Genomic DNA, 23,242 nt, shown 5'->3' with positions numbered 1-23,242 from the left:
CAAACAACCATTCGCACTCACAGTCATGCCTACGGGCAATTTAGAGTCTCCAATTCATGCATGTTTTTGGGATGTGGGAGGAAACCGGAGTACCCGGAGAAAACCCACGCAGGCACGGGGAGAACATGCAAACTCCACACAGGCGGGGCCGGGGATTGAACCCGGGTCCTCAGATCTGTGAGGCTGACGCTCTAACCAGTCGGCCACCGTGCCGCCCGATCTACACCATGGTAAAATAATTAAAACCCTGCCCCTAAACTTCTAGCCTTACTGCCTTTCCACCAGGTCTCCTGGACACATAATATAGCGACCTTTCTCATAATCATCATGTCAACCAACTCCCGAGATTTTCCTGTCATAGTCCCAACATTCAAAGTCCCCACATTCAGTTCTAGGCTCTGGGCTTTCCTCTTCTCTTTCTGCTGAAGAACCCGCTTTCCACCTCCTTCGACTTTGACCCACAGTAGCTGAATTTCCAATGGCGCCCTGCAGGTTGACAGCGCCGGTGGCGGATCTTGTTAACCCGGGCCACGACCGATCCGGTATGGAATTCTTTGGATGAACGCTCATATTTGTTTGGCAAAGTTTTAAGCCGGATGCCCTTCCTGATGCAACCCTCTACATCTTATCCGGGCTTGGGACCGGCCTACAGTTTGCAATGGCTTGTGCCCCCCATAGGGCTGCATAAAAAAAAAGAAAAAAAAGAGAACTTAAATGATTTTAGAAAATGGCTGCAATATAACAAAGAGTGAAAAATGTAATGGGGTCTGAATACTATCCCTACCTACTGTATATAACTTCAGTATATGTATGAAACAAATTTGTCTCATATGTTTGATATGACCGTACTGTGCATTTAAAAAAAAAAAAACTTTTTTTTTTTGGGAGGGCATGTTCTACTTTTTTTTAATGGAATAATAATTTATTTCCATTAAAAAAATCATATATTTTCAAGGAAAAAAAATATTTTTGAGACACAGAGGCCTTTGCTTTCAATAATGTCGTATATATTGGAGAGATGAGTTATATAATATTTATAGTTTTAGGAAAAAGCAGTTTCATTTTGAAGAATCATTATTTGTTTTTTTTTAAAGTTGTATACTTTCAAGAAATTTCCATATTGTGATATGTTTCGTATGTGTTTGGTTTGGATTGTGGTCTTGATTTCCATATGTTTATTATTACTATTATTATTATTATTATTATTTTTTTTTTTAAATAAACCGTATAAACCCAAATGACACAACAGACTGGACAAATTACGTGTTCACAAATTGTTCTTCCCAAAGAAAAAACGTTTGCCGTTCTTTCCACCACAATTATTATTCATTCATATCACTAATATTTAAAACATACAACGCAATTTGAGGCATGTTTGGACGTACATTGTCTTGTTTCACCCCCTCACCATAACAAGTGTTACTACAAGTAGGGACATCACACGGTCGATAAGGGACGCTCACGCAAAAAAATAAAAAATAAAAAAACAGAAGCAACGAAGAAGAAGCTACACATCCGGGTAGGAGGCAGCGGCGCCAAAAGTGAAAAGCTAAACGTCATTTTCCCCAAAGTCAAGAGTTGGTTAAGCATTCGAAGTCATTTCGCTCGCGTTTATATTCGTGACCAGAACGCTTTGAAAATGGACCCCAAGGCGGATTTTTTTGCCAAACTGAAGAAACTATGCGGGACGCTGGAAACGGAGGCGGCCCGGCTCCAGCAAACCTTCGAGAACCGCCATGACAGCGGTGGCAGTGGTCAGTCACAATATTCCCGACGCAGTCACATTGGACACAATTAAGGCAACAATATCGGTATATGGTTAATAATTCGGTTTTGTTTTTCTTTCCCCCTAGAGGCGGCAGCGAAAGCCATACGAGCCTTTCACGACTTGAACTGTGACGTGTTTGGCCTGAAGGTAAGGACCAAACCAAAACAAAAACAAAAAGTGCTCCACAAAACGTTTGTGTGGATTTACATAGTACCAGTATTGTCAGACAGATGTTTTAAATACAATTCCAATTATATATATATATATATATATATATATATACACCCACACACAGTGGGACAAAAAAGTATTTAGTCAGCCACCAATTGTGCAAGTTTTCCCACTTAAAAAGATGAGAGAGGCCTGTAATTTTCATCATGGGTATACCTCACCTGTGAGAGACAAAATGAGAAAAATAAATCCAGAAAATCACATTATCTGATTTATATTTATTTTTTTAATTTAAGGGGGGAAATAACTTATTAGTAAATTATGGTGGAAAATAAGTATTTGGTCACCTACAAACAAGAGATTTCTCGCTCTCACACACCTGTAACTTCTTCTTTAAGAGACTCCTCTGTCCTCCACTCGTTACCCGTATTAATGGAACGTTTGAACTCGTTATCAGTATAAAAGACTCGTGTCCACAACCTCAAACAGTCACACGCCAAACTCTACCATGGCCTAGACCAGGGGTGCCTAACCTTTTTTGCCCCAAGATCTACTTTTCAAGCAGCCAACCTCCCGCAAACTACCTTTTTCTGAGGGGGTGGGGGCCGCGACCATGTCTCCGGTTTGAGAGCGCAGCACCAATGTATGTCGATGTACTTTGTACCTCACCGCATGAGCCAATCTTGCACACCACAACATAATTAACAATGTAATTTTTTTTGTCATTACCTGAGTTTACTCCGATGACTTGCACTGAATCAGCCAGGGATGCGTACTCTGTCGTATTTTCCATGCACAGTCCTAAAATGCCGCTCCACATTTCCGTTCTTTGGTAATGCGATGGCAGACTGGCAGATGAGGCATACGCATTTCGAAAATGTCATCGTGAAAAAGTGCTCTTCGTCCCATTCCGTATGAAAGTGGTAAGTTTTTGTCTTCTTACTTCGTCCAGCTCCCCCACTCATTTTTATACCCTTTCTTAAGTTTAAGAGAAAACACCGAGAGTTAAAAATTGGAGGTAACTCACTGACTAGCTTGTTAGTTTTGACACACTTGGCACTGTTTGCGCATCTGCAGTTACCTTTTAGCAGCGTTGTTTGCGCATGTGCTACTATGACATTTTGCAATTTTTTGCCAGTGTATTCCGGTGTGTTTAATGATTTCATCTATCCATCTACTTTTAGGTCTTTGCCGTGGTCGCTTTGTATCCAGTGGTATCCAATTGATAGTTTCTGTGGTCCACCTTTTGTCAGCTCTTCGGGCAACGTGGCCAGCCCATTTCCATTTAAGGCTTTTTTTTTTTTTTTTTTTTTTTTTGGGAATGGCGTCAGTAACTCGCATCTGCTGTCTTATACAACTGCATCTTTTCTTGTCGCGAATGCTTATTTTCAACATTTGGCGTTCCGTGTTCCTTTGGGTTACACGTAGTCTCTGTATAACTGTGGCATTCGTAGTCCAAGTTTCACTACCATAAGTGAGGACTGGTAAAATGCATTGATCGAAAACTTTTGTTTTCAAGCAAATGGGAAGATTGTTCTTGACTATAACACTAAGCCTTCCATAAACCTGCCAGGCAAGCTTCATGCGGCGTTCAACTTCAGTGCTTGTATTATATGTATATGTATGTATTTATAGATAAATAAATTTGTTAAACAAAAACTAAATGTTAAAGAATAAATGTATATTGTTTGTAAATTAAATTATTGCAGTATCTGTATTGTAAAATGCTAAAATTGAATTGACTAATTAAAAATATCAGAATCTGAATTACAGTTAAAAAAAGAATTAAATAGGAAGAAAATGCTGAATTACAAAAATATACTGGTGGTTAGGTTGCATATTTGCATAACTTGCCCATGTAGTATTACCACACTACATTGATAAATCTGGATGCATTCAATCCAGTTGCATTCATCTCTCTCACACACACACACGCACACATACAAATTAGTAAATGTGTTGAATGCATCACATTAAATTATGCAGGTCTTCATAAGGTTATATCACAAGGGTAAAACATTGATTGTGTTAAACTGATCTATTTAAGTCATAGTTACGGCTGCTATACACATCCGTTCTGTCTTTCTCATGACACAAAGGAGTGAGAAGAGTGCTGTTTGTGTGTTACAGGGTCAGCTGCAGGACATGCTGAATGAGCAGAAAGCACACACGAAGGGAGTGGATGCTTTCATTCAGGCCTGCAGGGCCATGCAGAGCAAGGTCGCCCATGACGTCCGCGCGCTCACGGAACACTTGGAAAATTATGGATACCAAGCTCCCACAGACACACGTGCACCAAATGGTGAGTAATAGTGACAGATTTACAAAGACATCCCAAAGGAAATTGCAGAAATTGAAATACTCAGGGTGGTAATGGTGAGCGTGGTAAGGAAGTGAAGAAATGGGTCCAAGCAGGTTAGAACAGGTGGAGGAAGGTGGCAAGTGTGTTATGTGACAGAAGAGTCTCTGCTAGGATGAAGGGCAAAGTTTATAAGACAGTGGTGAGGCCAGCCATGATGTACGGATTAGAGACAGTGGCACTGAAGAGACAACTGGAAGCAGAGCTGGAGGTGGCAGAAATGAAGATGTTGAGGTTCTCTCTAGGTGTGACCAGGTTGGATAGGATTAGAAATTATCTCATCCGAGGCACAGCCAAAGTTAGATGTTTTAGGGACAAAGTTAGAGAGAGCAAACTTTGATGGTTTGGCCAGGCAAGAGCGCTCGAGGAAAACCAAAGACAAGGTTGATAGATGTAGTGAGGGAAGACATGAGGGCATTTGGTGTTAGAGAGGAGGATGCAGGAGATTATATGGAAAAGGATGAGAACGCTGTGGCCACCCCTCACGGGACAAGCCGAAAGGAAAAGCAGAAGATATGGCAGCGCCTGCGAAGCCATAATGATTCTCGGTGAGCAGTAAAAATGTACTGTTATAAATATTTGTAACATTAGACATTACATTTCATATTGGAATGAAAGTACTGTGGTGGTGGGTTGATGTAATTCCCCCTATGGAACTCAGGGCCCTTTGTGTCCCACACGTTCGTTTTTGGTGTGCCGGAATTCCAATTGACTTCCGTGGTTTCTTCCGAACAACTTGTTCTTTTACTCGACATTTTTTGTAGCTTCAGAGATGTGTTCTTTGAAGTGACTGTACAAGAAACAAATCTGCAGTCTTGTAAAGATGTTAAACCTGATGCGGTAGCAAATGATATACTATATGGCGGCGACGCAGTGCCCGCGACGATGTCATAATTATCGGGTGAACAGTGAAAATGTATCTAATTAATATATACATTTGTAACGTTAGACATTACATATTTGAATGAAAGTACAGCTTTTCCCACAACCCTAGGTCCACTGGTATTTATGCAATGTGGGGGAAAAAAATCCTTATGTATGTTTGCATTACGATCTATGGACATGATGATTTTTTGGGGGGGGGGTGGGGGGGATCTGTATTATACTTGAGAAATGATGCTTACTCAAATCAAACCAACGCTACTTTTAACTGTCGTCGTTTGCACGCTACTTGAAGCTGAAGGTGAGAAGTTGGAGGACAAAGAGTCAGGTGAGAACAAGCCTGAAGAAGGAAAAGGTTCAGATGAGGAGGAGGAGGTGGCGTTGGGATGCAGCAGGTCACCAATGCCACCTCCGGCAGCAGCACTGCCCAACCGCGCTGACCCCATGCGCACCCCCAGAATGTCCGACTTTGGCCTGTGCGAGCTGCAGCTTCGTTGGAACTTCTTGGGGTGCGGACAGGAGCCTGCCATGCCCGATGTGAGCTTCCCCCGCCTGGACATGCCTACGCCGCTGCCCCCCACACCCAAGTGTACGCTGCGCATGGACGACGACGACGAGCGCCGCACCCCGCAGATGATGGACTTTGGCATCTCCGAGGACACCATGTTCTTCAACAGCGACTTCACCATGGATCTCTTCAGGAAGAACGCGGACAAAAGGTAAAACAGGGATTTTCGACTATAACACTTCCTCCACATATTTTTTTTCTCCCTTTTTTTTTATTTTATTTAATTTTTTTTTTTTTTGTAAACACTTGTTACTTGCTCCTCCACAGACCAGCGCAGAACCAGGACCCGGCTGTCCCAGCTCTGACTGAAAGTCTCAGTAAAGAAAGTAAGCAAATGTTAGCAATGTCGGTGACAAAAATTATCACGGTTGTCATTTTCACAGTATTACAAAGTACAGGGCCACACTGAAAATATGAAAAATAATCACACTGACAGTCATATATTTCAAACAAAAAGTATTTTCTTTAATTTTTTTTTTAGAAAGTCGGTTTTTTTTCATGAAAAGTTTGAAGTTTTGAATCAAAAATATTTTTGCCTGGGGGAAGTCCCATATTTTCAAGAAAAATTGTTTCCTTTTTTGAGGAAAAAAAGTATTTTCTTAGGAAATGAGTATAACATTTAAAATTATCGAGGAAAGAAATCGAAGCATAATTTTGAAGGGGGGAAAATGTTTTGGATAATAAAGTTGTATGCCTTGTAAGTTCATTTTAAAATAACAATTTTTTTTTAGAAAAAGGATGTATATTTTTAATATTAAACTCCTATTTTTCAGGGAAAAATATGGATTTTTATCTGGAAAAGCTTGCATATTTTTGAGCTAAAATATTTTTTTGGGGGGGGGGACTTGTCCTATGTTTTCAATTAAAAAGTCAGCTTTTTCAGGAAAATATTTCCCTTCAAAAAAAGTATTTTCCAGAAAAAGTACTATTTTTAAAGAGAGAAAAAAATAGTGGAACCTCGATAGAACGGACTAATAGGGGCGTGGGGTCGTCCAATATAATCAACCACTTTAAGGCCATATGCTTATTATACAGTCCAAAATTGTTTTGTAGGTTGTTTTTTTCATGGGCTAAAATGCCCAGGACAGTACAGTTATTGTAAATAAATATTTTTTAAAAAAAGCTTAAATGTTTGAAAGTGTCACATTTTATCCATAATCACAACTGTGATTGGTCATGGTGACATTGACGCGTAGTACTCATCATAAGTTGCTTTCATGAACTGTGAGGATTTAGTGTGCTTCCGAGTTCCAAATATGTTGCTAAAGGAAAATGGCTTGGCAAAAAAAACAAAAAACTGTTAATATACCAAAAATAGCATGTTCCGGACAAAGACTAGTTTTGTACTCCTCAGAGATAACGCCGCAGCCATCTCGCTCTATGTACAATAGATATAAGCATCATCACATGGCCGCTACGTCAATACACCCCATTCTACATGGCTGCCACATAGGTACATCTTTTTGAACTGGATCTAGTAATACTGTATCTGTCACCCAGGAATACTGTAATTTCTCGTAATGCGCATTTTTTTCCCCAATTTTTTTTTTGCGTCAATAATGCACATTATACATGGGTATAGGAGAAAATGAAAGACTAACATTTGATAAATGTATGCTGCCATCTAGAGGTTATGAAAAATACGTACACTTTCATTCCAATATGCCAACGCCCCTAGAGGTTAGGAAAATAACCTCTAGGGGTCAGTGGCATAAAATAAACAAAGCCCTAACTTTGCTTATTTTAAGGAGAAGGTGACTCGGCAGAAAAAAAGGCAATGGGATGCCATACTAATGTAATGGATATGGTCTCGCGAGATGGCACCATGACCCCCGATCTCTGACTGGGACTGCATCCCTGTCTCCGCTCCCCCGCCGAGACAGACGGTCACGGGTATGCCTGGTTGATCTCACACGGACGTTAAATGAATTGCCAGCCAGTCTGAAGGAGCTCATCAAAAGCAGATACCCGAGAACCTGACTTCTCACCCGAACTTTAAACTAATTAACTTTAAACTAATTAACCCTAGAAACCTGGGCTCCCAGTCATCCGAAGACCCCATGTATGTGCAGGGCTCAAAATACCGACCCAAAAAGTTTGAAAATCTTTTGGTCCCGTATGCCAAGATAAAACTCAAAGGACCATTTGGCCTTTGAAATGCAAGCCAAGCCCTCTGGGAGAATGGTTGGAACACGAGCAGCACCCAGAGGCGGTGGAGAATTATTGCAACTCCGGAGGCATTAATGATATGTTGACAGAGGAGGACCATCCCCCCTTTCGACTGAGCATAAAAGTTTGCATCGTTTTTAAAATGTAGTTTGTAAATTTTGGGGGAAATGGTTGTATATTTTCAAGAGAAAATGTCTTATTTACGAGGGGAAAACTGAGAAAAAAGTAGTATGTTGAGGTGAAAAAAAGCCACAAGCTTGAGGGGGGAAAAAGCCCTGCATTTTTGTGGAAGTCACAAATGTCAAGAAAAGAATTTGGATATTTTTCCAGATTAAAATTAATGAGGGAAGCTCTCTTTGCCAATCATTGGTTAACATCATTTAATTGCCATTCCAGTACTGCTTGAGGAACACTCATGCCCTAAAATAGCCTTACATATGGGGGTTATACTGCTACTGGTTAATTTAGCAAAACAAATTTACAGAGATCTTTGTTTAAAAAAATATATATATATATATATATATATATATATATATAATTTAAAGAAAGTACTTTTCAATGATTAGGCAACTATGTCATTGGTAGACAGCTTGGTGTCTCCTGAGCCACCTGTGTTCTGCACGCCGGGGTTTGAGATAAAAAAAACAAACGGCCAATGTTCCCCACCACCGCAAGGGGTAGAGGACGACGCCCAATTTCGGAGCAGCGCCGACAACCCTGAAACCCCCGAGGTGCCGGTCTTCCAAACACCCTCCTTAAAACGTCTACTAAGCAACAAAAAGGTACAACTACTCAATCACAACGGCCACAAACCTGTGCGGTTCAGTTTAGATTCATTTGTTTTGCAGCACGAGCCCCTGGTCGCGGAAAGCGAGGACAGCCACTTCATACCACGTCTTGTGACTCCTCGTGATTGTGCCATCCAAGACCAGCGACGCATGTGGGAATACGACGTGCCAGAATTACACATCCCAGGTGTACAGGTGCTGCAGTCCACTCTGGTCAACAAACACTGGTGTCAAATTCCTTTGAATTCGTGGGTAACATTCCTGCTGGAATTAGTACGGTATTATTTTTGTTGCAAATCATGAGCAATCTGAAGTTTCTCAACGATTGCAATTTCAACACTATCATTTGTTTTAATTTACATATGCAACTTGGAGGTCAAAGTGAATCTATATCCAGATGTGATGTTTATAAAGCAACTTAAGTTCTACAAATCATTTTAAATTCATGTTAATTTCCGCATCCATCTGGAAATCTTGACAATGTCAACTGGCTCATTGCACCATACAAACTGAAGTGAAAACTAGGCTTTACACGATCAGGATTTTTTGGGGCCGATCACAAGATGGAGAAATGTGTCCATTTACATGACTTGTTCATTTATTGTATATACTTGTGTACTGAATACTGTATCCATTTTCTGTACCGCTTATCCTCACTAGAGTCGCGGGTGTGCTGGAGCCCATCCCAGCTCAAAATTATTCTCTAGCATTTTAGACAAAAGTTAAAACATCAATGACCGCTAGGGGGCATTCAAGGATTGGCCACTGACATAAGCTTAGGTCAGATCAACATAACATGACAGAAATAATGGGTGCTAACTTATTGTAATTAAATTACTTTATTGCAATTAAATTATCCATCCATCCATTTACTACCGCTTATCCGAGGTCGGGTCGCGGGGGGAGTAGCATTAGGAGGGACGCCCAGACTTCCCTCTCCCCAGCCACTTCATCCAGCTCTTCCCTTGCCAGCCGAAGGCTGTAGTCTCTCCAGCGTGTCCTGGGTCGTCCCCGGGGTCTCCTCCCGGTGGGACGTGCCCGGAACACCTCACCAGGGAGGCGTCCAAATCAGATGCCCCAGCCACCTCATCTGGCTCCTCTTGATGTGGAGGAGCAGCGGCTCTACTCTGAGATCCTCCCGGATGACCGAGCTTGTCACGCTATCGCTAAGGGAGAGCCCGGACACCCTGCGGAGGAAACTCATTTCGGCCGCTTGTATCCGGGATCTTGTTCTTTCAGTCACGACCCACAGCTCGTGACCATAGGTGAGGGTAGGAACGTAGATCGACCGGTAAATCGAGAGCTTCGCCTTCCGGCTTAGCTCCTTCTTTACCACAACGTATCGATACAAAGTCCGCATCACTGCAGACGCTGCACCGATCCGCCTGTCGAGCTCCCGTTCCATTCTTCCCTCACTCGTGAACAAGACCCCAAGATACTTGAACTCCTCCACTTGGGGCAGGATCTTATCCCCGACCTGGAGAGGGTACGCCACCCTTTTCTGAATGAGGACCATTGTCTCAGATTTGGAGGTGGTGATTCTCATCCCAGCCGCTTCACACTCAGCTGCGAACTGCTCCAGTGAGAGTTGGAGATCACGGCTTGATGAAGCCAACAGAACCACATCTGCAAAAAGTAGAGATGCAATACTGAGGCCACCAAACCGGACCCCCTCTACGCCTCGGCTGCGCCTAGAAATTCTGCCCATAAACGTTGTGAACAGAATCGGTGACAAAGGGCAGCCTTGGCGGAGTCCAACCCTCACCGGAAACGAGTCCGACTTACTGCCGGATATGCGGCCCAAACTCTGACTCCGGTCGTACAGGGACCAAACAGCCCGTATCAGGGGGATCGGTACCCCATACTCCCGAAGCACCCCCCACAGGACACCCCGAGGGACACGGTCGAACGCCTTCTCCAAGTCCACAAAACACATGTAGACTGGTTGGGCGAACTCCCATGCACCCTCGAGGACCCTGCTAAGAGTGTAGAGCTGGTCCACTGTTCCACGGCCAGGACGAAAACCACAATGCTCCTCCTAAATCTGAGATTCAACTTCCTGACGGACCCTCCTCTCCAGCACCCCTGAATAGACTTTACCAGGGAGGCTGAGGAGTGTGATCCCCCTGTAGTTGGAACACACCCTGCGGTCCCCCTTCCTAAAAAGGGGGGCCACCACCCAAGTCTGCCAATCCAGAGGCACTGTCCCCGATGTCCACGCGATGTTGCAGATGCGTGTTAACCAGGACAGCCCAACAACATCCAGAGCCTTGAGGAAATCCGGGCAAATCTCATCCACCCCCGGGGCCTTGCCACAGAGGAGCTTTTTAACAGCCTCGGTGACCTCAACCCCAGAGATGGGAGAGCCCGCCTCAGATACCCCAGACTCTGCTCCCTCATGTGAAGGCGTGTCTGTGGAATTGAGGAGGACTTCGAAGTATTCTCCCCACCGGCTCACAACGCCCGAGTCGAGGTCAGCAGTACCCCATCCCCACTATACACAGTGTTGATGGTGCACTGCTTCCCCCTCCTGAGACGCCGGATGGTGGACCAGAATTTCCTCGAAGGCGTCCGGAAGTATTTCTCCATGGCCTCACCGAACTTCTCCCATACCAGAGTTTTTGCTTCAGCGACCACCAAAGCTGCATTCCGCTTGGCCAGCCGGTACCCGTCAGCTGCCTCAGGAGTCCCACAGGCCAAAAATGCCTGATAGGACTCCTTCTTCAGCTTGAAGAACATCCCTCATTGTTGGTGTCCACCAACAGGTTCTGGGATTGCCGCCACGACAGGCACCAACCACCTTACGGCCACAGCTCCAGTCGGCCGCCTCAGCAATGGAGGCGCGGAACATGGTCCACTTGGACTCGATGTCCCCCGCCTCCCCCGGAACATGAGCAAAGTTCTGTCGGAGGTGGGAGTTGAAACTCCTTCTGACAGGGTATCCCGCCAGACGTTCCCAGCAGACCCTCACAATACGTTTGGGCCTGCCAGGTCAGACCGGCATCTTCCCCCACCATCGGAGCCAACTCACCACCAGGTGGTGACCAGTTGACAGCTCCCCTCTCTTCACCCGAGTGTCCAAGACATGCAGCCGCTAATCCGATGACACGACCACAAAGTCGATCATCGAACTGCGACCTAGGGTATCCACATGTGCACTTGGCACCAGGACATGGTTGAACTTGCTGTTCGTTATGGACAAGCCGTGATGAGCACAGAAGTCCAATAACAGAACACCGCTCGGGTTCCTCCCAATCACGCCCTTCTGGGTCTCACTGTCATTGCCCACGTGAGCATTGAAGTCCCCCAGCAGAACGATGGAGTCCCCAGCGGGAGTGATCTCCAGCACCCCCTCCAAGGACTCCAAAAAGGGTGGGTACTCTGAACTGCTGTTTGGTGCATAGGCACAAACAACAGTCAGGACCCGTCCCCCCACCCGAAGGCGGAGGGAGGCGACCCTCTCGTCCACCGGGGTGAACCCCAACGTACAGGTGCCGAGCCGGGGCACAATAAGTATACCCACACCTGCTCGGCGCCTCTCACCGTGGGCAACTCCAGAGTGGAAGAGAGTCCAACCCCTCCCGAGAGGACTGGTACCAGAACCCAAGCTGTGCGTGGAGGCGAGTCCTACTATATCTAGTCGGAACTTCTCGACCTCACACACCGCTCGAGCTCCTTCCCTGCCAGAGAGGTGAGATTCCACGTCCCTGGAGCCAGCTTCTGTAGCCGGGGTTCGGATCGTCAAGGTCCCCGCCTTCGGCCACCGCCCAGCTCGCACTGCACCTGACCCCTATGGCCCCTCCCACAGGTGGTGAGCCCATGGGAAGGGGGACCCACGTTACCCTTTCGGGCTGTGCCTGGCCGGGCCCCATGGGTGCATGCCTGGCCACCAGGCGCTCTCCTTCGAGCCCCACCTCCAGGCCTGGCTCCAGAGGGGGGCCCCGGTGACCCACGTCCGGGCAAGGGAAACCTGAGTCCATATTTTGTCTTCGTCATAAGGGGTCTTTGAGCAATTAAATTACTTTAAATGCTGTTAATGACATGCTTAATCTAATGTTCTCACTGTCCCGGCTATATCGACGAGTGTTGTGCAGAGTTTGCGTCTGTTTGGCTTTTTTTTTTTTTTTTCCCCCCTTCCACCACGCTGCATTGCTTGAACGTGGCATGCTTCTCCTTGTGTACATTCTTCAGGTGCCTGATCAAATTTGTGTTGAAGCATTCAACATGTTGCATCATTCCCAAAGTCTCATGGCTGTATTGGCTCAAAAGGGTGCGTCTACTAAATACTGAGCAAAGGGTCTGAATACTTATGGCTGAGATATTTGAGTGTTTCTTTTTTAATCGGCAAAAATTTCAACAATTCCTTTTTTTTCTGTCAATATGGGGTGCTGTGTGTACATTAATATGGAAAAAAATAATTCAAATGATTTTAGCAAATGACTGCAATATTAAAAAGTGAAAAATTAAAGGGGGTCTGAATACTTTCTGTACCCGTGTGTGTGTGTGTGTGTGTGTGACACACACTGCATGTGTGGCTTCATCAAACCGTGATCTCCAACTCAACTCTCACTGGAGCGGTTCACAGCTGAGTGTGAAGCAGTTGGAAAGAAAATCAGCACCTCTGAATGTGAGACCATGGTCCTCAGTCGGAAAAGGGTGGTGTACCCTCTTCAGGTCGGGGATGAGATCCTGCCCCAAGTGGAGGAGTTCAAGTATCTTGGGATCTTGTTCACGAGTGAGGGAAGAATGGAACGGGAGAGATTTACAGGAGGATCGGTGCAGTGATGCAGACTTTGTATCGGTCGGTTGTGGTGAAGAAGGAGCTAAGCCGAAAGGCGACTCTCTCAATTTACCGGTCAATCTACATTCCTACCATCATCCACAGCTCGTGACCGAAAAAACAAGATCCCAGATACAAGCGGCCGAAATGAGTTTCCTCCGCAGGGTGTCCGGGCTCTCCCTTAGAGATGGGGTGAGAAGCTTGGTCATCTGGGAAGGGCTCAGAGTAGAGCCACTGCTCGGGCATCTGATTACGATGCCTCCTGGACGGCTCCCTGTTGTGAGGTGTTCCGGGCATGTCCCACTGGGGGGAGACCCCGGGGACGACCCAGGACACGCTGGAGAGACTGTCTCCCGGCTGGCCTGGGAACGTCTCGGGATCCCCCCTGAAGAGCTGGAGGAAGTTGCTGGGAAGAGGGAAGTCTGGGCTTCCCTGCTAAAGCTACTGCCCCCGCGACCCGACCTTCTGAGAAACTGGATGGATAGGTGTGGGGTCTGTTGGAGATTAAAAAAATTAATATTTTAAGGGTGGAAAAATTAGTTGCTAAAGGGGTTGAGTCTCTCTAAATATAGTATGGTGAAAAAGTCATTAATTTGGCAACATTTGAGTTTGTTTTTTGTAAAGTAGCTCCACTCTGTTCGCAGCCATGTTGTTTGTCAGATAATTTTGCTAAATCCTCTAGCGTAATCATTTTTGTCTTTACTTGCACAGGAGAGCTTGGACTTGGATGGAGCCACGCAGGACCTCCGCCTGAGCACCCCCCGAACTATGAGGGAGTTCCATGAGATGAGCACTCCCGAAATGCCTGACCTTAGCTCCGTCACACAGGACATCTGCAAAGTATGCAGCCATCTGACAAGTGTTTATTATTTTCGTGTATTATTGTCTTGCCTTGTTCAAGTGTGTGTTGTGTGTTTGTTTTGGTAGATCGTGTTGGAGTCTCAGAAGTCTCAGAAAAGAGTAGAACACAAAAGCAGGTACTGTAAATTATAAAAGATTTACTAGTGATAGACCGATGGGTTTTTTTGTTTTTTTTTCCCCAGGGTTAGTCATCAAGGAGGCTGATAATTGGAGCCAACATTTGTTTTGCTGTAAAAAGGAAAATATTGGGGTCCAAATTTGAAGTAATAATAAAAACTTCAACACTATTAAAATGCCTTTAAGTGCGTTTATTAAACAGCTTTTCAGATTTGCAATGTTATTTTTTTTAGATCTCAATATAGGCACCTTTGTTTTTAACATTTTTACAAAAAGTACAGGGAGCTCCCAGGCTCAGCAGCATGTCTTACAAAGTTAAATGAAAACTTTTAGCAAATCAATAACTCCCTCCCAGGCTCAGCAGCATGTCTTACAAAGTTAAATGAAAACTTTTAGCAAATCAATAACTCCCTAACGTTTTCTCCAGTAAATGGTTTTCTAGAATTTCAACAAAAGTGACATGTTAATGTATTATTACATGTGATGAGTTACATTTACTCATTTTTTAGATTTACTTGTGATGATGGCCAATTACATTTTCTCATTTTTCAGTTTCAGTTCTGTGATGGTCAGTTACAACCTTTGTTCGTTAAGACGGACTTCTGTGGTGGTGATGTACATTTTCTCGACTTTGTTGTAACTCTGTGATGATGAGCAGTGTGTTTGTGTTCCCAGATTTATGAATGTGGTATCCAAGCAGGAGTTTCACAGCTTGCCGGAGTTTTTGAAGGTGATGACACTGAACAACCTCAACCAGGCGGTCCACAACATCAACAAGTGTTTGGCCCAGTGTCCAGGTCTGTGTTCATTTTGAAAGTTTTCACAGCGAGTATTGAGCTCAGGAGTATCTTGTTTTTACCGATCATCTTTGAGATGTTTCTACATCATTTTCAAAGTGTCCCTCTGAGCTTTAAGTTAAATTAATTAATCCATCCATCCATCCATTTTCTGAGCCGCTTCTCCTCATTAGGGTCGCGGGCATGCTGGAGCCTATCCCAGCTATCAACGGGCAGGAGGCGGGGTACACCCTCAACTGGTTGCCAGCCAGCCAGCCAATCGCAGTGCACATATAAACCAACAACCATTCGCACTTAGTCACACCTACGGGCAATTTAGAGTTGTCAATTAACCTACCATGCATGTTTTTGGGATGTGGGAGGAAACCGGAGTGCCCGGAGAAAACACACGCAGGCACGAGGAGAACATGCAAACTCCACACAGGCGGGGCTGGGGATTGAACCCCGGTCCTCAGAACTGTGAGGCAGACGCTTTAACCAGTCGTCCACCGTGCCGCGTTAAATGAATTGAAGGCCTTAATTTTCCTAAATTATGATTTTGCATCCTCCAGGGCAGGACATGTGCAAGTGTGGGATGGAGGAGCTGAAGATGATGACTGACATGGGCATCAAGGCACCCATTTACATGCTGTGCTTGACCGAGCTCAAGAGGTTGGAGAAGATGGAAGGAGTGGGGAACGATGCAGTCTACAAGCTCAACCTGAGCTGCTGAGTGTTCAGGGTGTTGGCCAGGTGTTGGCCATCATGGTCATCGTTTGCACTACAGTGGAGTTTAAGGGCAAAAAATGTCTTGTATATAATAAAAATGTGATTATGCATATTGTTCTCCACCGACCACTTTGGTTTCAATCTTTAAATTGGACTTTTATTCCTAATGCACTTTTCATCACAATTTAAGACCATTCCCCAGGTGTCTTAATTGCATGCTTTTGTCAAAAAAATATGTATAGTATAGCTAACACATCGACCAGTTTAGAGTGAGGCGGTCTCATGCAAATACCCCTTTGTATGACCCTGATGACTAGAGGCTAAGCTCAAACCACAGATATCGTTATGGATAAAACAATCAAGTATGTACCGCTAGTCAGACTGTAACACTCCAGCTCTGACGTAGTGATTACATTTTGACTGTCGTTTGAAAATAATCCAGCATTTGTTTGGGATGACTGAGTTTAGAGTAGTAATACACACAATAAGGGTTTAAATGGTTAGTGCAGGCATACGAAATTTTGGTTTGAGGTTACCAACAGCGCACAATGAACTTGTTTGAACAGTGGTGTAAGAATAGGTAACGGCACAAGACACGCTTAGTTACCTCTGTACTTAAGTTTTTAATTTGATTTATATTTACTATAATTCCCATTTAACTACAAGGTTAGGTTGCTGTCATAGGAACGCAACTGTCATAAACTGAGGGCACGCTGCAGTGGCATTAATGAAACACTAGAGTAATGGAGGCAGAGTCCTTTCGCTAATAGCAAGAAAACGTTGAGTACATGACACTCCCCCTTAAAAATGTTTAGTTGCTGATCTAGATAGTTGAAACCAAATGTACCCAAAAACTATGATCCCAGAATAGTTTATGATTTCAAACTCAATTAAAAAAAATAATGGTTTAAGGATTTGACTTTGGGGGGAAAAATGCACTAGAAGTCCTTTGTAACATCCACTACAATCCAGACTAAATTTAGCTCCTCTCCTCCCTGTTGTGCTTGAGCTAGTCTCTCAGTCAAGATTCATCACTTCTTTCTTCTTTGACACTAATTACTGTATGTTATAGAGTACAAAGGTTTGGGATAGGTTCCACAAAAAAAACATGAATAGGTGAATTTGTAAATATGCAGGGGATTAATGTATTGCAATTAAATTTTTTATTTATATTTTCATTTACGTATGTTCTTGGTTAAATTGGCCCTGGAACTTTATTACTGTTCCTGAGAACCCAATGAAACATAATTAAAAATAACTTTTAATGAGCAATTAATTAGCATGTGCATCCGGACATAAATTACATGCATACAAGAACTGGTGAATATTTTGTTTAATCCATAATAGCGGAAATGGCAAACCCGTGTTGCTCACAAACATCCATCCATCCATTTTCTGAGCCGCCTATCCCAGCTATCAACGGGCAGGAGGCGGGGTACACCCTGAACTAATTGCCAGCCAATCGCAGGGCACAAATAACCAACCATTCACACCTACGGGCAATTTAGAGTCTTCAATTAACCTACCATACATGTTTGTTGAGATGTGGGAGGAAACCCACGCAGTTTGGTTTGTACAAATAAACTTCACTTAACACAAGCCCCATCTGGTATCCGTGATTTGTAACACGTTACTCCAAAATGCAGCCATTTTGAGTGGGAAAAGTAACGTTACTTTCTCTGGGTTAGTAATGAGACTACAGCTACTTCTTCAAACCACCAATAGAGACTTTTGAGTCATCAATGTCTGTCACCAAGTATTGATTTACTGCTGGTGATTCTATCACAGTCCAGCTATTCAATAGCATTTGACTGGGTCAAATCTCAGCATACAGAAGAAAGTGACTGGGAGATGATTGTTTATTCTACAATGCAGAGTGACAGTGCAGTACCATAAAAGTGCAAAGGAATGCACAATTTCACTATTGCCACACTTTTTTTATTTTATTTTCCTTAGTAAAAAGTGTATTTGATTGTTATCTTTTTATTTACACATTAAGAATAGTTACTGGCGGGTTAATTATTCATACCGAAGTTCGTGGGTCATAATCGTCATACAGTAAGGACCGACTCACTGAAGGACTTACAATACATATCTTAATATTTACAATGAAAAGTGAGAACTTTCAACGTTGTCTGTAGTCAGGACTGTGAGCTGGTTTAACGCATTGCGCAGCTGACGTCACGTTAAGTGCTTCTCCCGTCAATCACCCACATCTTTGCTAGTTAAACAGTTGCGTAATCTTGTCACCTTCTCGCTCTGCATCAAAATTACAAATGGTGGGAGGAATGGTGCGTGTGTGTGTCACTTACTCACATTTACGTACATGCACGCACAAACGCACGCACAGTTGCCTTCATGGACCACAATCGGCATCTATCAGTTAAGCGTCTTTACGGAAGTGTACTGAGAATGGTGTTTACGTTTGGGTACTTACTGTTCTGTGTAGGAATGTCAAGTCTGCACTAAGTTGCTCATTAATGTGGCTTCAACTACACTAATATTTAAGTTATTGGTTCATGACATCATTCTGTAACTTGTGTGGCGTTCATTACCAAGTAATGGGTACGGTTAAGTTGCTTTTTTTGTACTGTGGATAAGTGATATTCCTGTTATTTGGCAGCTGACTAGCTAACTAGAAAGTTACTTTTTTCTAACTTAGTTACTTTTTAAATCAAGTCATCAGTAAAGTAACTGTTACTTTTTAAGCGCAAGTAATCAGTAAAGTAACTAAGTTACTTTTTCAAAGTAACTGGCAACACTGTCTGGGATCATGGTGAGTATGTGAGACGAACATTGATCAGGATTTCCAAAAAATTGTGGAAAACTGGTGTCATCTGGTACATCCTGTCAGCTCCTTTTCTGATTAAACCAGAGTAGGCTGGATTTTAAAATCCACTGATAATTTGCTCCTCCCACAACAGCCTAAAGAGTTTCGCAGGAGCTGTCCTGCCCCTTAAATCCTGAGATTGAAGACTGCGATGACGGCTTTTCCCCATCTTGTTTTGCGTTCTCGGTCTCACCCTGTTCCTGGGTCCAGGCAAAATTGGCTTTCTCGCTTTTCACTCTGACCGGCGAGGGCATGTCTGTTTTGGGGTCTTTGTAGCTCTCAAGATGACTGATCAAAGCATCCAGTAGGGTGTTGGAGAATTTCTTCATGGCTGCATTGAAGTACTCCTCCAGGATGAGTGGGGCCTTTTTCTGCTGTGTTTCGTCTCCCGAATCCTTGTGCAGAACGATTTCCTCTAATGAACTCAAAGACGAGAGTCTGGTGGGTTCCTCTTGTGGTGGTGGTGAGCTCTGTAATTTTAACAGTGTGCCTTCTTCTGTCAGACGACAATCCTCCACACGGTCCTGATCGGGGGAGATTTTTTCTGGTGTCGCGGTTGCCCGATAGCTGTCATTGGGGTTTTCAGGAATGCTCTCAGGTGTTTCAGGAATGCTCTCAGGTGCTTCAGGAATGCTCTCAGGTGCTTCAAGAATTTGCTCTATGCTCTGTTCTTGTGGTGATGGACATGAGGTTTCACATTCAACATCACTGTTGTGATCCTCAAGCAAGTCGTCCCTACAAGGGGAAATCAGTGCAGGTGTCGTGACTGTTTCCTGTTCCTGTCGAGGTTCTGATGACGATGGGCTCATGGACGTGGCCGCTACGTCATCATCATCTTTTTCAACTTCAAGATATAACCCTGCACAAGGGGCCATCAAGACTGGTGTCTCATCATATCTGTCCTCCTTTGTTGGTGAAGAACGCAAGGATTTGGATGCAGTTTCCTTCTCTTGTTCAATATCTTCCATCTGATCCAACTCTTGGCCAGCAGAGAAGACTGGTGTCGAATCTCGAAGCTGCTCCCCTCGCGGTGAGGCGGTTAAGGATTTGGATACCTGGTCTTTTGGTTCGACATCTTCCACAAGGTCCAACTCCTGGGTAGTGGAGATTGGGACTGTAGTCTCATCTGTGCCTTGCTCCTCTTCTGGTGATGGTCTCAAGGAATTTAGTTCCTTGTCATCTTGAGCTATGTCATCTTCATCTTGTGACACCTCTTGAGCAAGATCTAAACCTCCAGACGTGGGTGTTGAGACATCTGTCACAGCTGCGTCTTCCTCGTCCGGTGGTGATGGGCTCAAGGGTTTGTAGACCATGTCGTCGTCGGCTTCTTCCTCATCCTGAAGATAGAACGCCTCGCAAGCGTCTGCCGTCTCATCTGCATTTTGCTCCTCGGGTGGCAACGGGCTTGGAGATTTTGACATGTCTTTGTCTTTTACCCCGGTGGCATACTGGCTATCCTCCTCCAGACTTAGCGAGGTTGGGCAGAACATCTGAAGGCCCGTGTCCTGTTCTAAGGGCTCTGGGGTGGAATCCTTTCTCAGCTCAAACCCCAACTCTGGTTCCTGAGTGGAATCCTTGGCCATATCAAAACCAGACTCTAGTTCTGGGCTTGAATCCTTCCGGATATCAAAACTGGACTCAAGTTCTGGGCTTGAGTACTTGCACAAATCAGAACCAGAGTCTAGTTCTGGGCTTGACTCCTTGTGTAAATCAAAACCCAACTCTTGGCAAGGAGAGGAGCCCAATTCTAGTGCCACATCTCCAGTCTGCTGTTCTTGTGGTGATGGGTTAAATGATTTTGATACCACATCTTCCTCTCGTTCATTTTCACCTACCGCAAGTTCAACATTTCCACTAGGGGACATCCGGGGTGGTGTCCCAGCGCCCTCAATGTCACTCCACACAGGTGTGTCCACAGACGCTTGGACACACGACTCGTTTTGCAAGTGCTTTCGGGTGGGATCGATGCACAAAACAATGTTACCATCTTTTAGCGTGGGATCATTGTAGCAGTCCACGTGACGGACTAAGCCCTGGTAGATGGTGATGGAGGCCATTTTTATCGCCGCCTGAATGTCTGGATTCAAGTGGATCGAGTTGGGCGAGGACACTGGAGAACCACCACCATCTTCCTCTGAGGGCTTCCGAGTGGACTCCCTGCGTGAAGCAATTAAGGCGGAAATGTTTTCACTGTGCTCCTCAGATGATAATCTGGAATAATTTGACACCAGCCTCTCCAATACCACACCACCATCCTCCGCTTGGCACAGTTCTTGACTGGCTGAGCTCCAGTTGGCCCTGATGGCAGCGTGTATGTCGTCGTCCGAACACACTGTGCTAGGGCTCCCTGCATCGGAGCAGCTCCCATTCCTTGAGGGTCCGGACATCAGGTCCTGTTGCAATACCTCCTTAGCAAGAGAAGACCTTTCTCCAAACTCTGCGCTCTCCAAGGTGCTGGGTAGTCCCTCCTCACCGAAGTTTAGCCCGTCCAGGAGCCCGGAGAGGAGCATGTTCGTAAAGTCGTTTGCCTCAGAAAAAAATGGGTTGGAGTTTGATTCCATCTCCCTATCTGTCAAGATCTTTTCTAAGGTTTATTGTACTGTAAAATATATATATATATATTCTGACATGCAAGTAAAACTTCTATCTAATGACGCTGACCCTAACATCAAGTTTGTGTTCCCCAAACTTCCAACTCCCCGCGACTTAAACGTAGACCTTTATGACTCCAAACATCTATCCTTCGATGATACGACGCCAGCCTTTATGATTTGGGACATTTAACCTTAGATGACCACAGTTTAGTCGCAGTGACTCTGGAAACCGTTTCCCCTCCGATGACAAAAGCCTTTATGACTTGAAACATCCAGCTTTGTCTGAACATCATCATACCTACATCATGGCCACATCACATGACCGTGAAAAACAAGATTAACAGTTTTAATCGTCCCTGCACAACCCTTCACTTATCGAAAAAGCAAATACCAACGACATTTCATGACTGCTGATACAAATTAATTTTTTTTAGTTTTCTCTCCAACATCAATTTGCATCAACTTCCACAGACATTATACAATCCGCTAAATGCGGTACGTCACGTAGCCAACGCGGAACATGGAATAGCTGACTTCCTGTGTATGCTTTACTAACGAACATAACCAGCATTGATGACATGATTGTTTGAAGCTGAACTTGCAAAAATGTGCTCTCTTTTGGGCTGGTGTCTTTGGACAAAGTTAAATACATGTATCTCATTCATTTATACAAATATGATATCATGCATGTAAACATGAACGAAGTCCAAACACCGTCTATTGTCATCTTTCATGGCTCTGTGGTGACAATGTGTTAATTAAAAAAAAAGACATTGTAGAGTTCAGTTCCTATGGGTGCTTTGAAACGGTCGCCTTCCTCATTCTCCCGAATGAGGTGGAAGTGCTTAGACCTGATTTTCTGAATGCGGAAGTAGTTTGCCACTATACCGGATTTTTTTTTTTCTTCACAACTAATGTGATATATGTTTATTCTTGAATATAAGTCTCTTGTCAAAACATTTATGTAAACGTGATCCTTAGTAAATTAATATTTTAAATGGTCAACAATTTTTAACATTGCCATTTGTTTTTGTAAATAAGCTCCTGCCGATTCACAGCCATGTTGTTAGTGTTAGCATTGTACTTCAGCGGGAACGTGCTTTAAACAAGACAAAAGAATGGATTAAAAAATTATCCCTGCACAGAAATTTAAATCAATTAATTTCCCACCATAGGCCGAATTATTAAGCATATGCTTAAAGACTGCATATTGTTTCCACAAATAAAACTACGTCTCAAAACAGCATTGTTTTTTTATTTGTTTTATTTCTTTTTAACTTATGTTGCCTGAAGGATTCTGGCGGGATAAATTGTGATAGTTTACAACAATGACTTTATTTGTACTCATTTGCAAACGTAATTAACACAGTCTTTGTTTTTTGAAATGTTTGAGTAAAATGTTATTGTTATATACTATTATTATTATTATTATTATTATTATATAAACTGACAACATTATCTCCCAAATGTGATGTGTATCTTGTACTACAGTACAAGTGAAATTGTGTGGCTGCAGCTTGTGTGATTATCATTATCATCTTTATGCTCGATAAATTGTCATGTTAATCTTTAGTTTCTTAACAGGGTGCTCTGAAAGGCACTTTGGATATGTCGGCATTGTGTAGTTATGTTTAAAAATAAGATAACCACGTTTTCAATGACTATTTTGAAAAATAGCTTTCCTTTGTTTACAGCATTTATCAGAAAAAAAAGAGTCAAAATACCAATAAAGGGTCAGGTTTTTTTGTCTCTTAATTTTACATTTGCCGTTTTAAATGTACTTGCACTTTGTCGTTCGTCAAAAATCTGTGCAGGTAGGTCGGCATCATGACGTCAGGAGGAACGTCGCT

General features: G+C 43.8%; 1 protein-coding gene across 1 annotated transcript; it reads left to right on the top strand.

The window, feature by feature from the left end:
* Window positions 1-1,454: 1,454 nt before the first annotated feature.
* ska3 (spindle and kinetochore associated complex subunit 3) lies at window positions 1,455-16,094 on the top strand. The gene is made up of 11 exons (XM_061793096.1): window positions 1,455-1,754; window positions 1,854-1,915; window positions 4,070-4,241; window positions 5,476-5,899; window positions 6,016-6,074; window positions 8,503-8,699; window positions 8,766-8,900; window positions 14,197-14,325; window positions 14,413-14,462; window positions 15,139-15,260; window positions 15,812-16,094. The coding sequence occupies exons 1-11, from the start codon at window positions 1,640-1,642 to the stop codon at window positions 15,970-15,972; spliced, it is 1,626 nt and encodes a 541-aa protein (XP_061649080.1). The 5' UTR covers window positions 1,455-1,639; the 3' UTR covers window positions 15,973-16,094.
* Window positions 16,095-23,242: the final 7,148 nt, after the last annotated feature.

The sequence above is a fragment of the Phyllopteryx taeniolatus genome, chromosome 12, assembly GCF_024500385.1.
Source record: "Phyllopteryx taeniolatus isolate TA_2022b chromosome 12, UOR_Ptae_1.2, whole genome shotgun sequence".
Lineage (NCBI taxonomy): Eukaryota > Metazoa > Chordata > Actinopteri > Syngnathiformes > Syngnathidae > Phyllopteryx > Phyllopteryx taeniolatus.
Note: the sequence above shows the minus strand (reverse complement) of the source record. Positions and strands in the feature narration are given on the sequence as shown.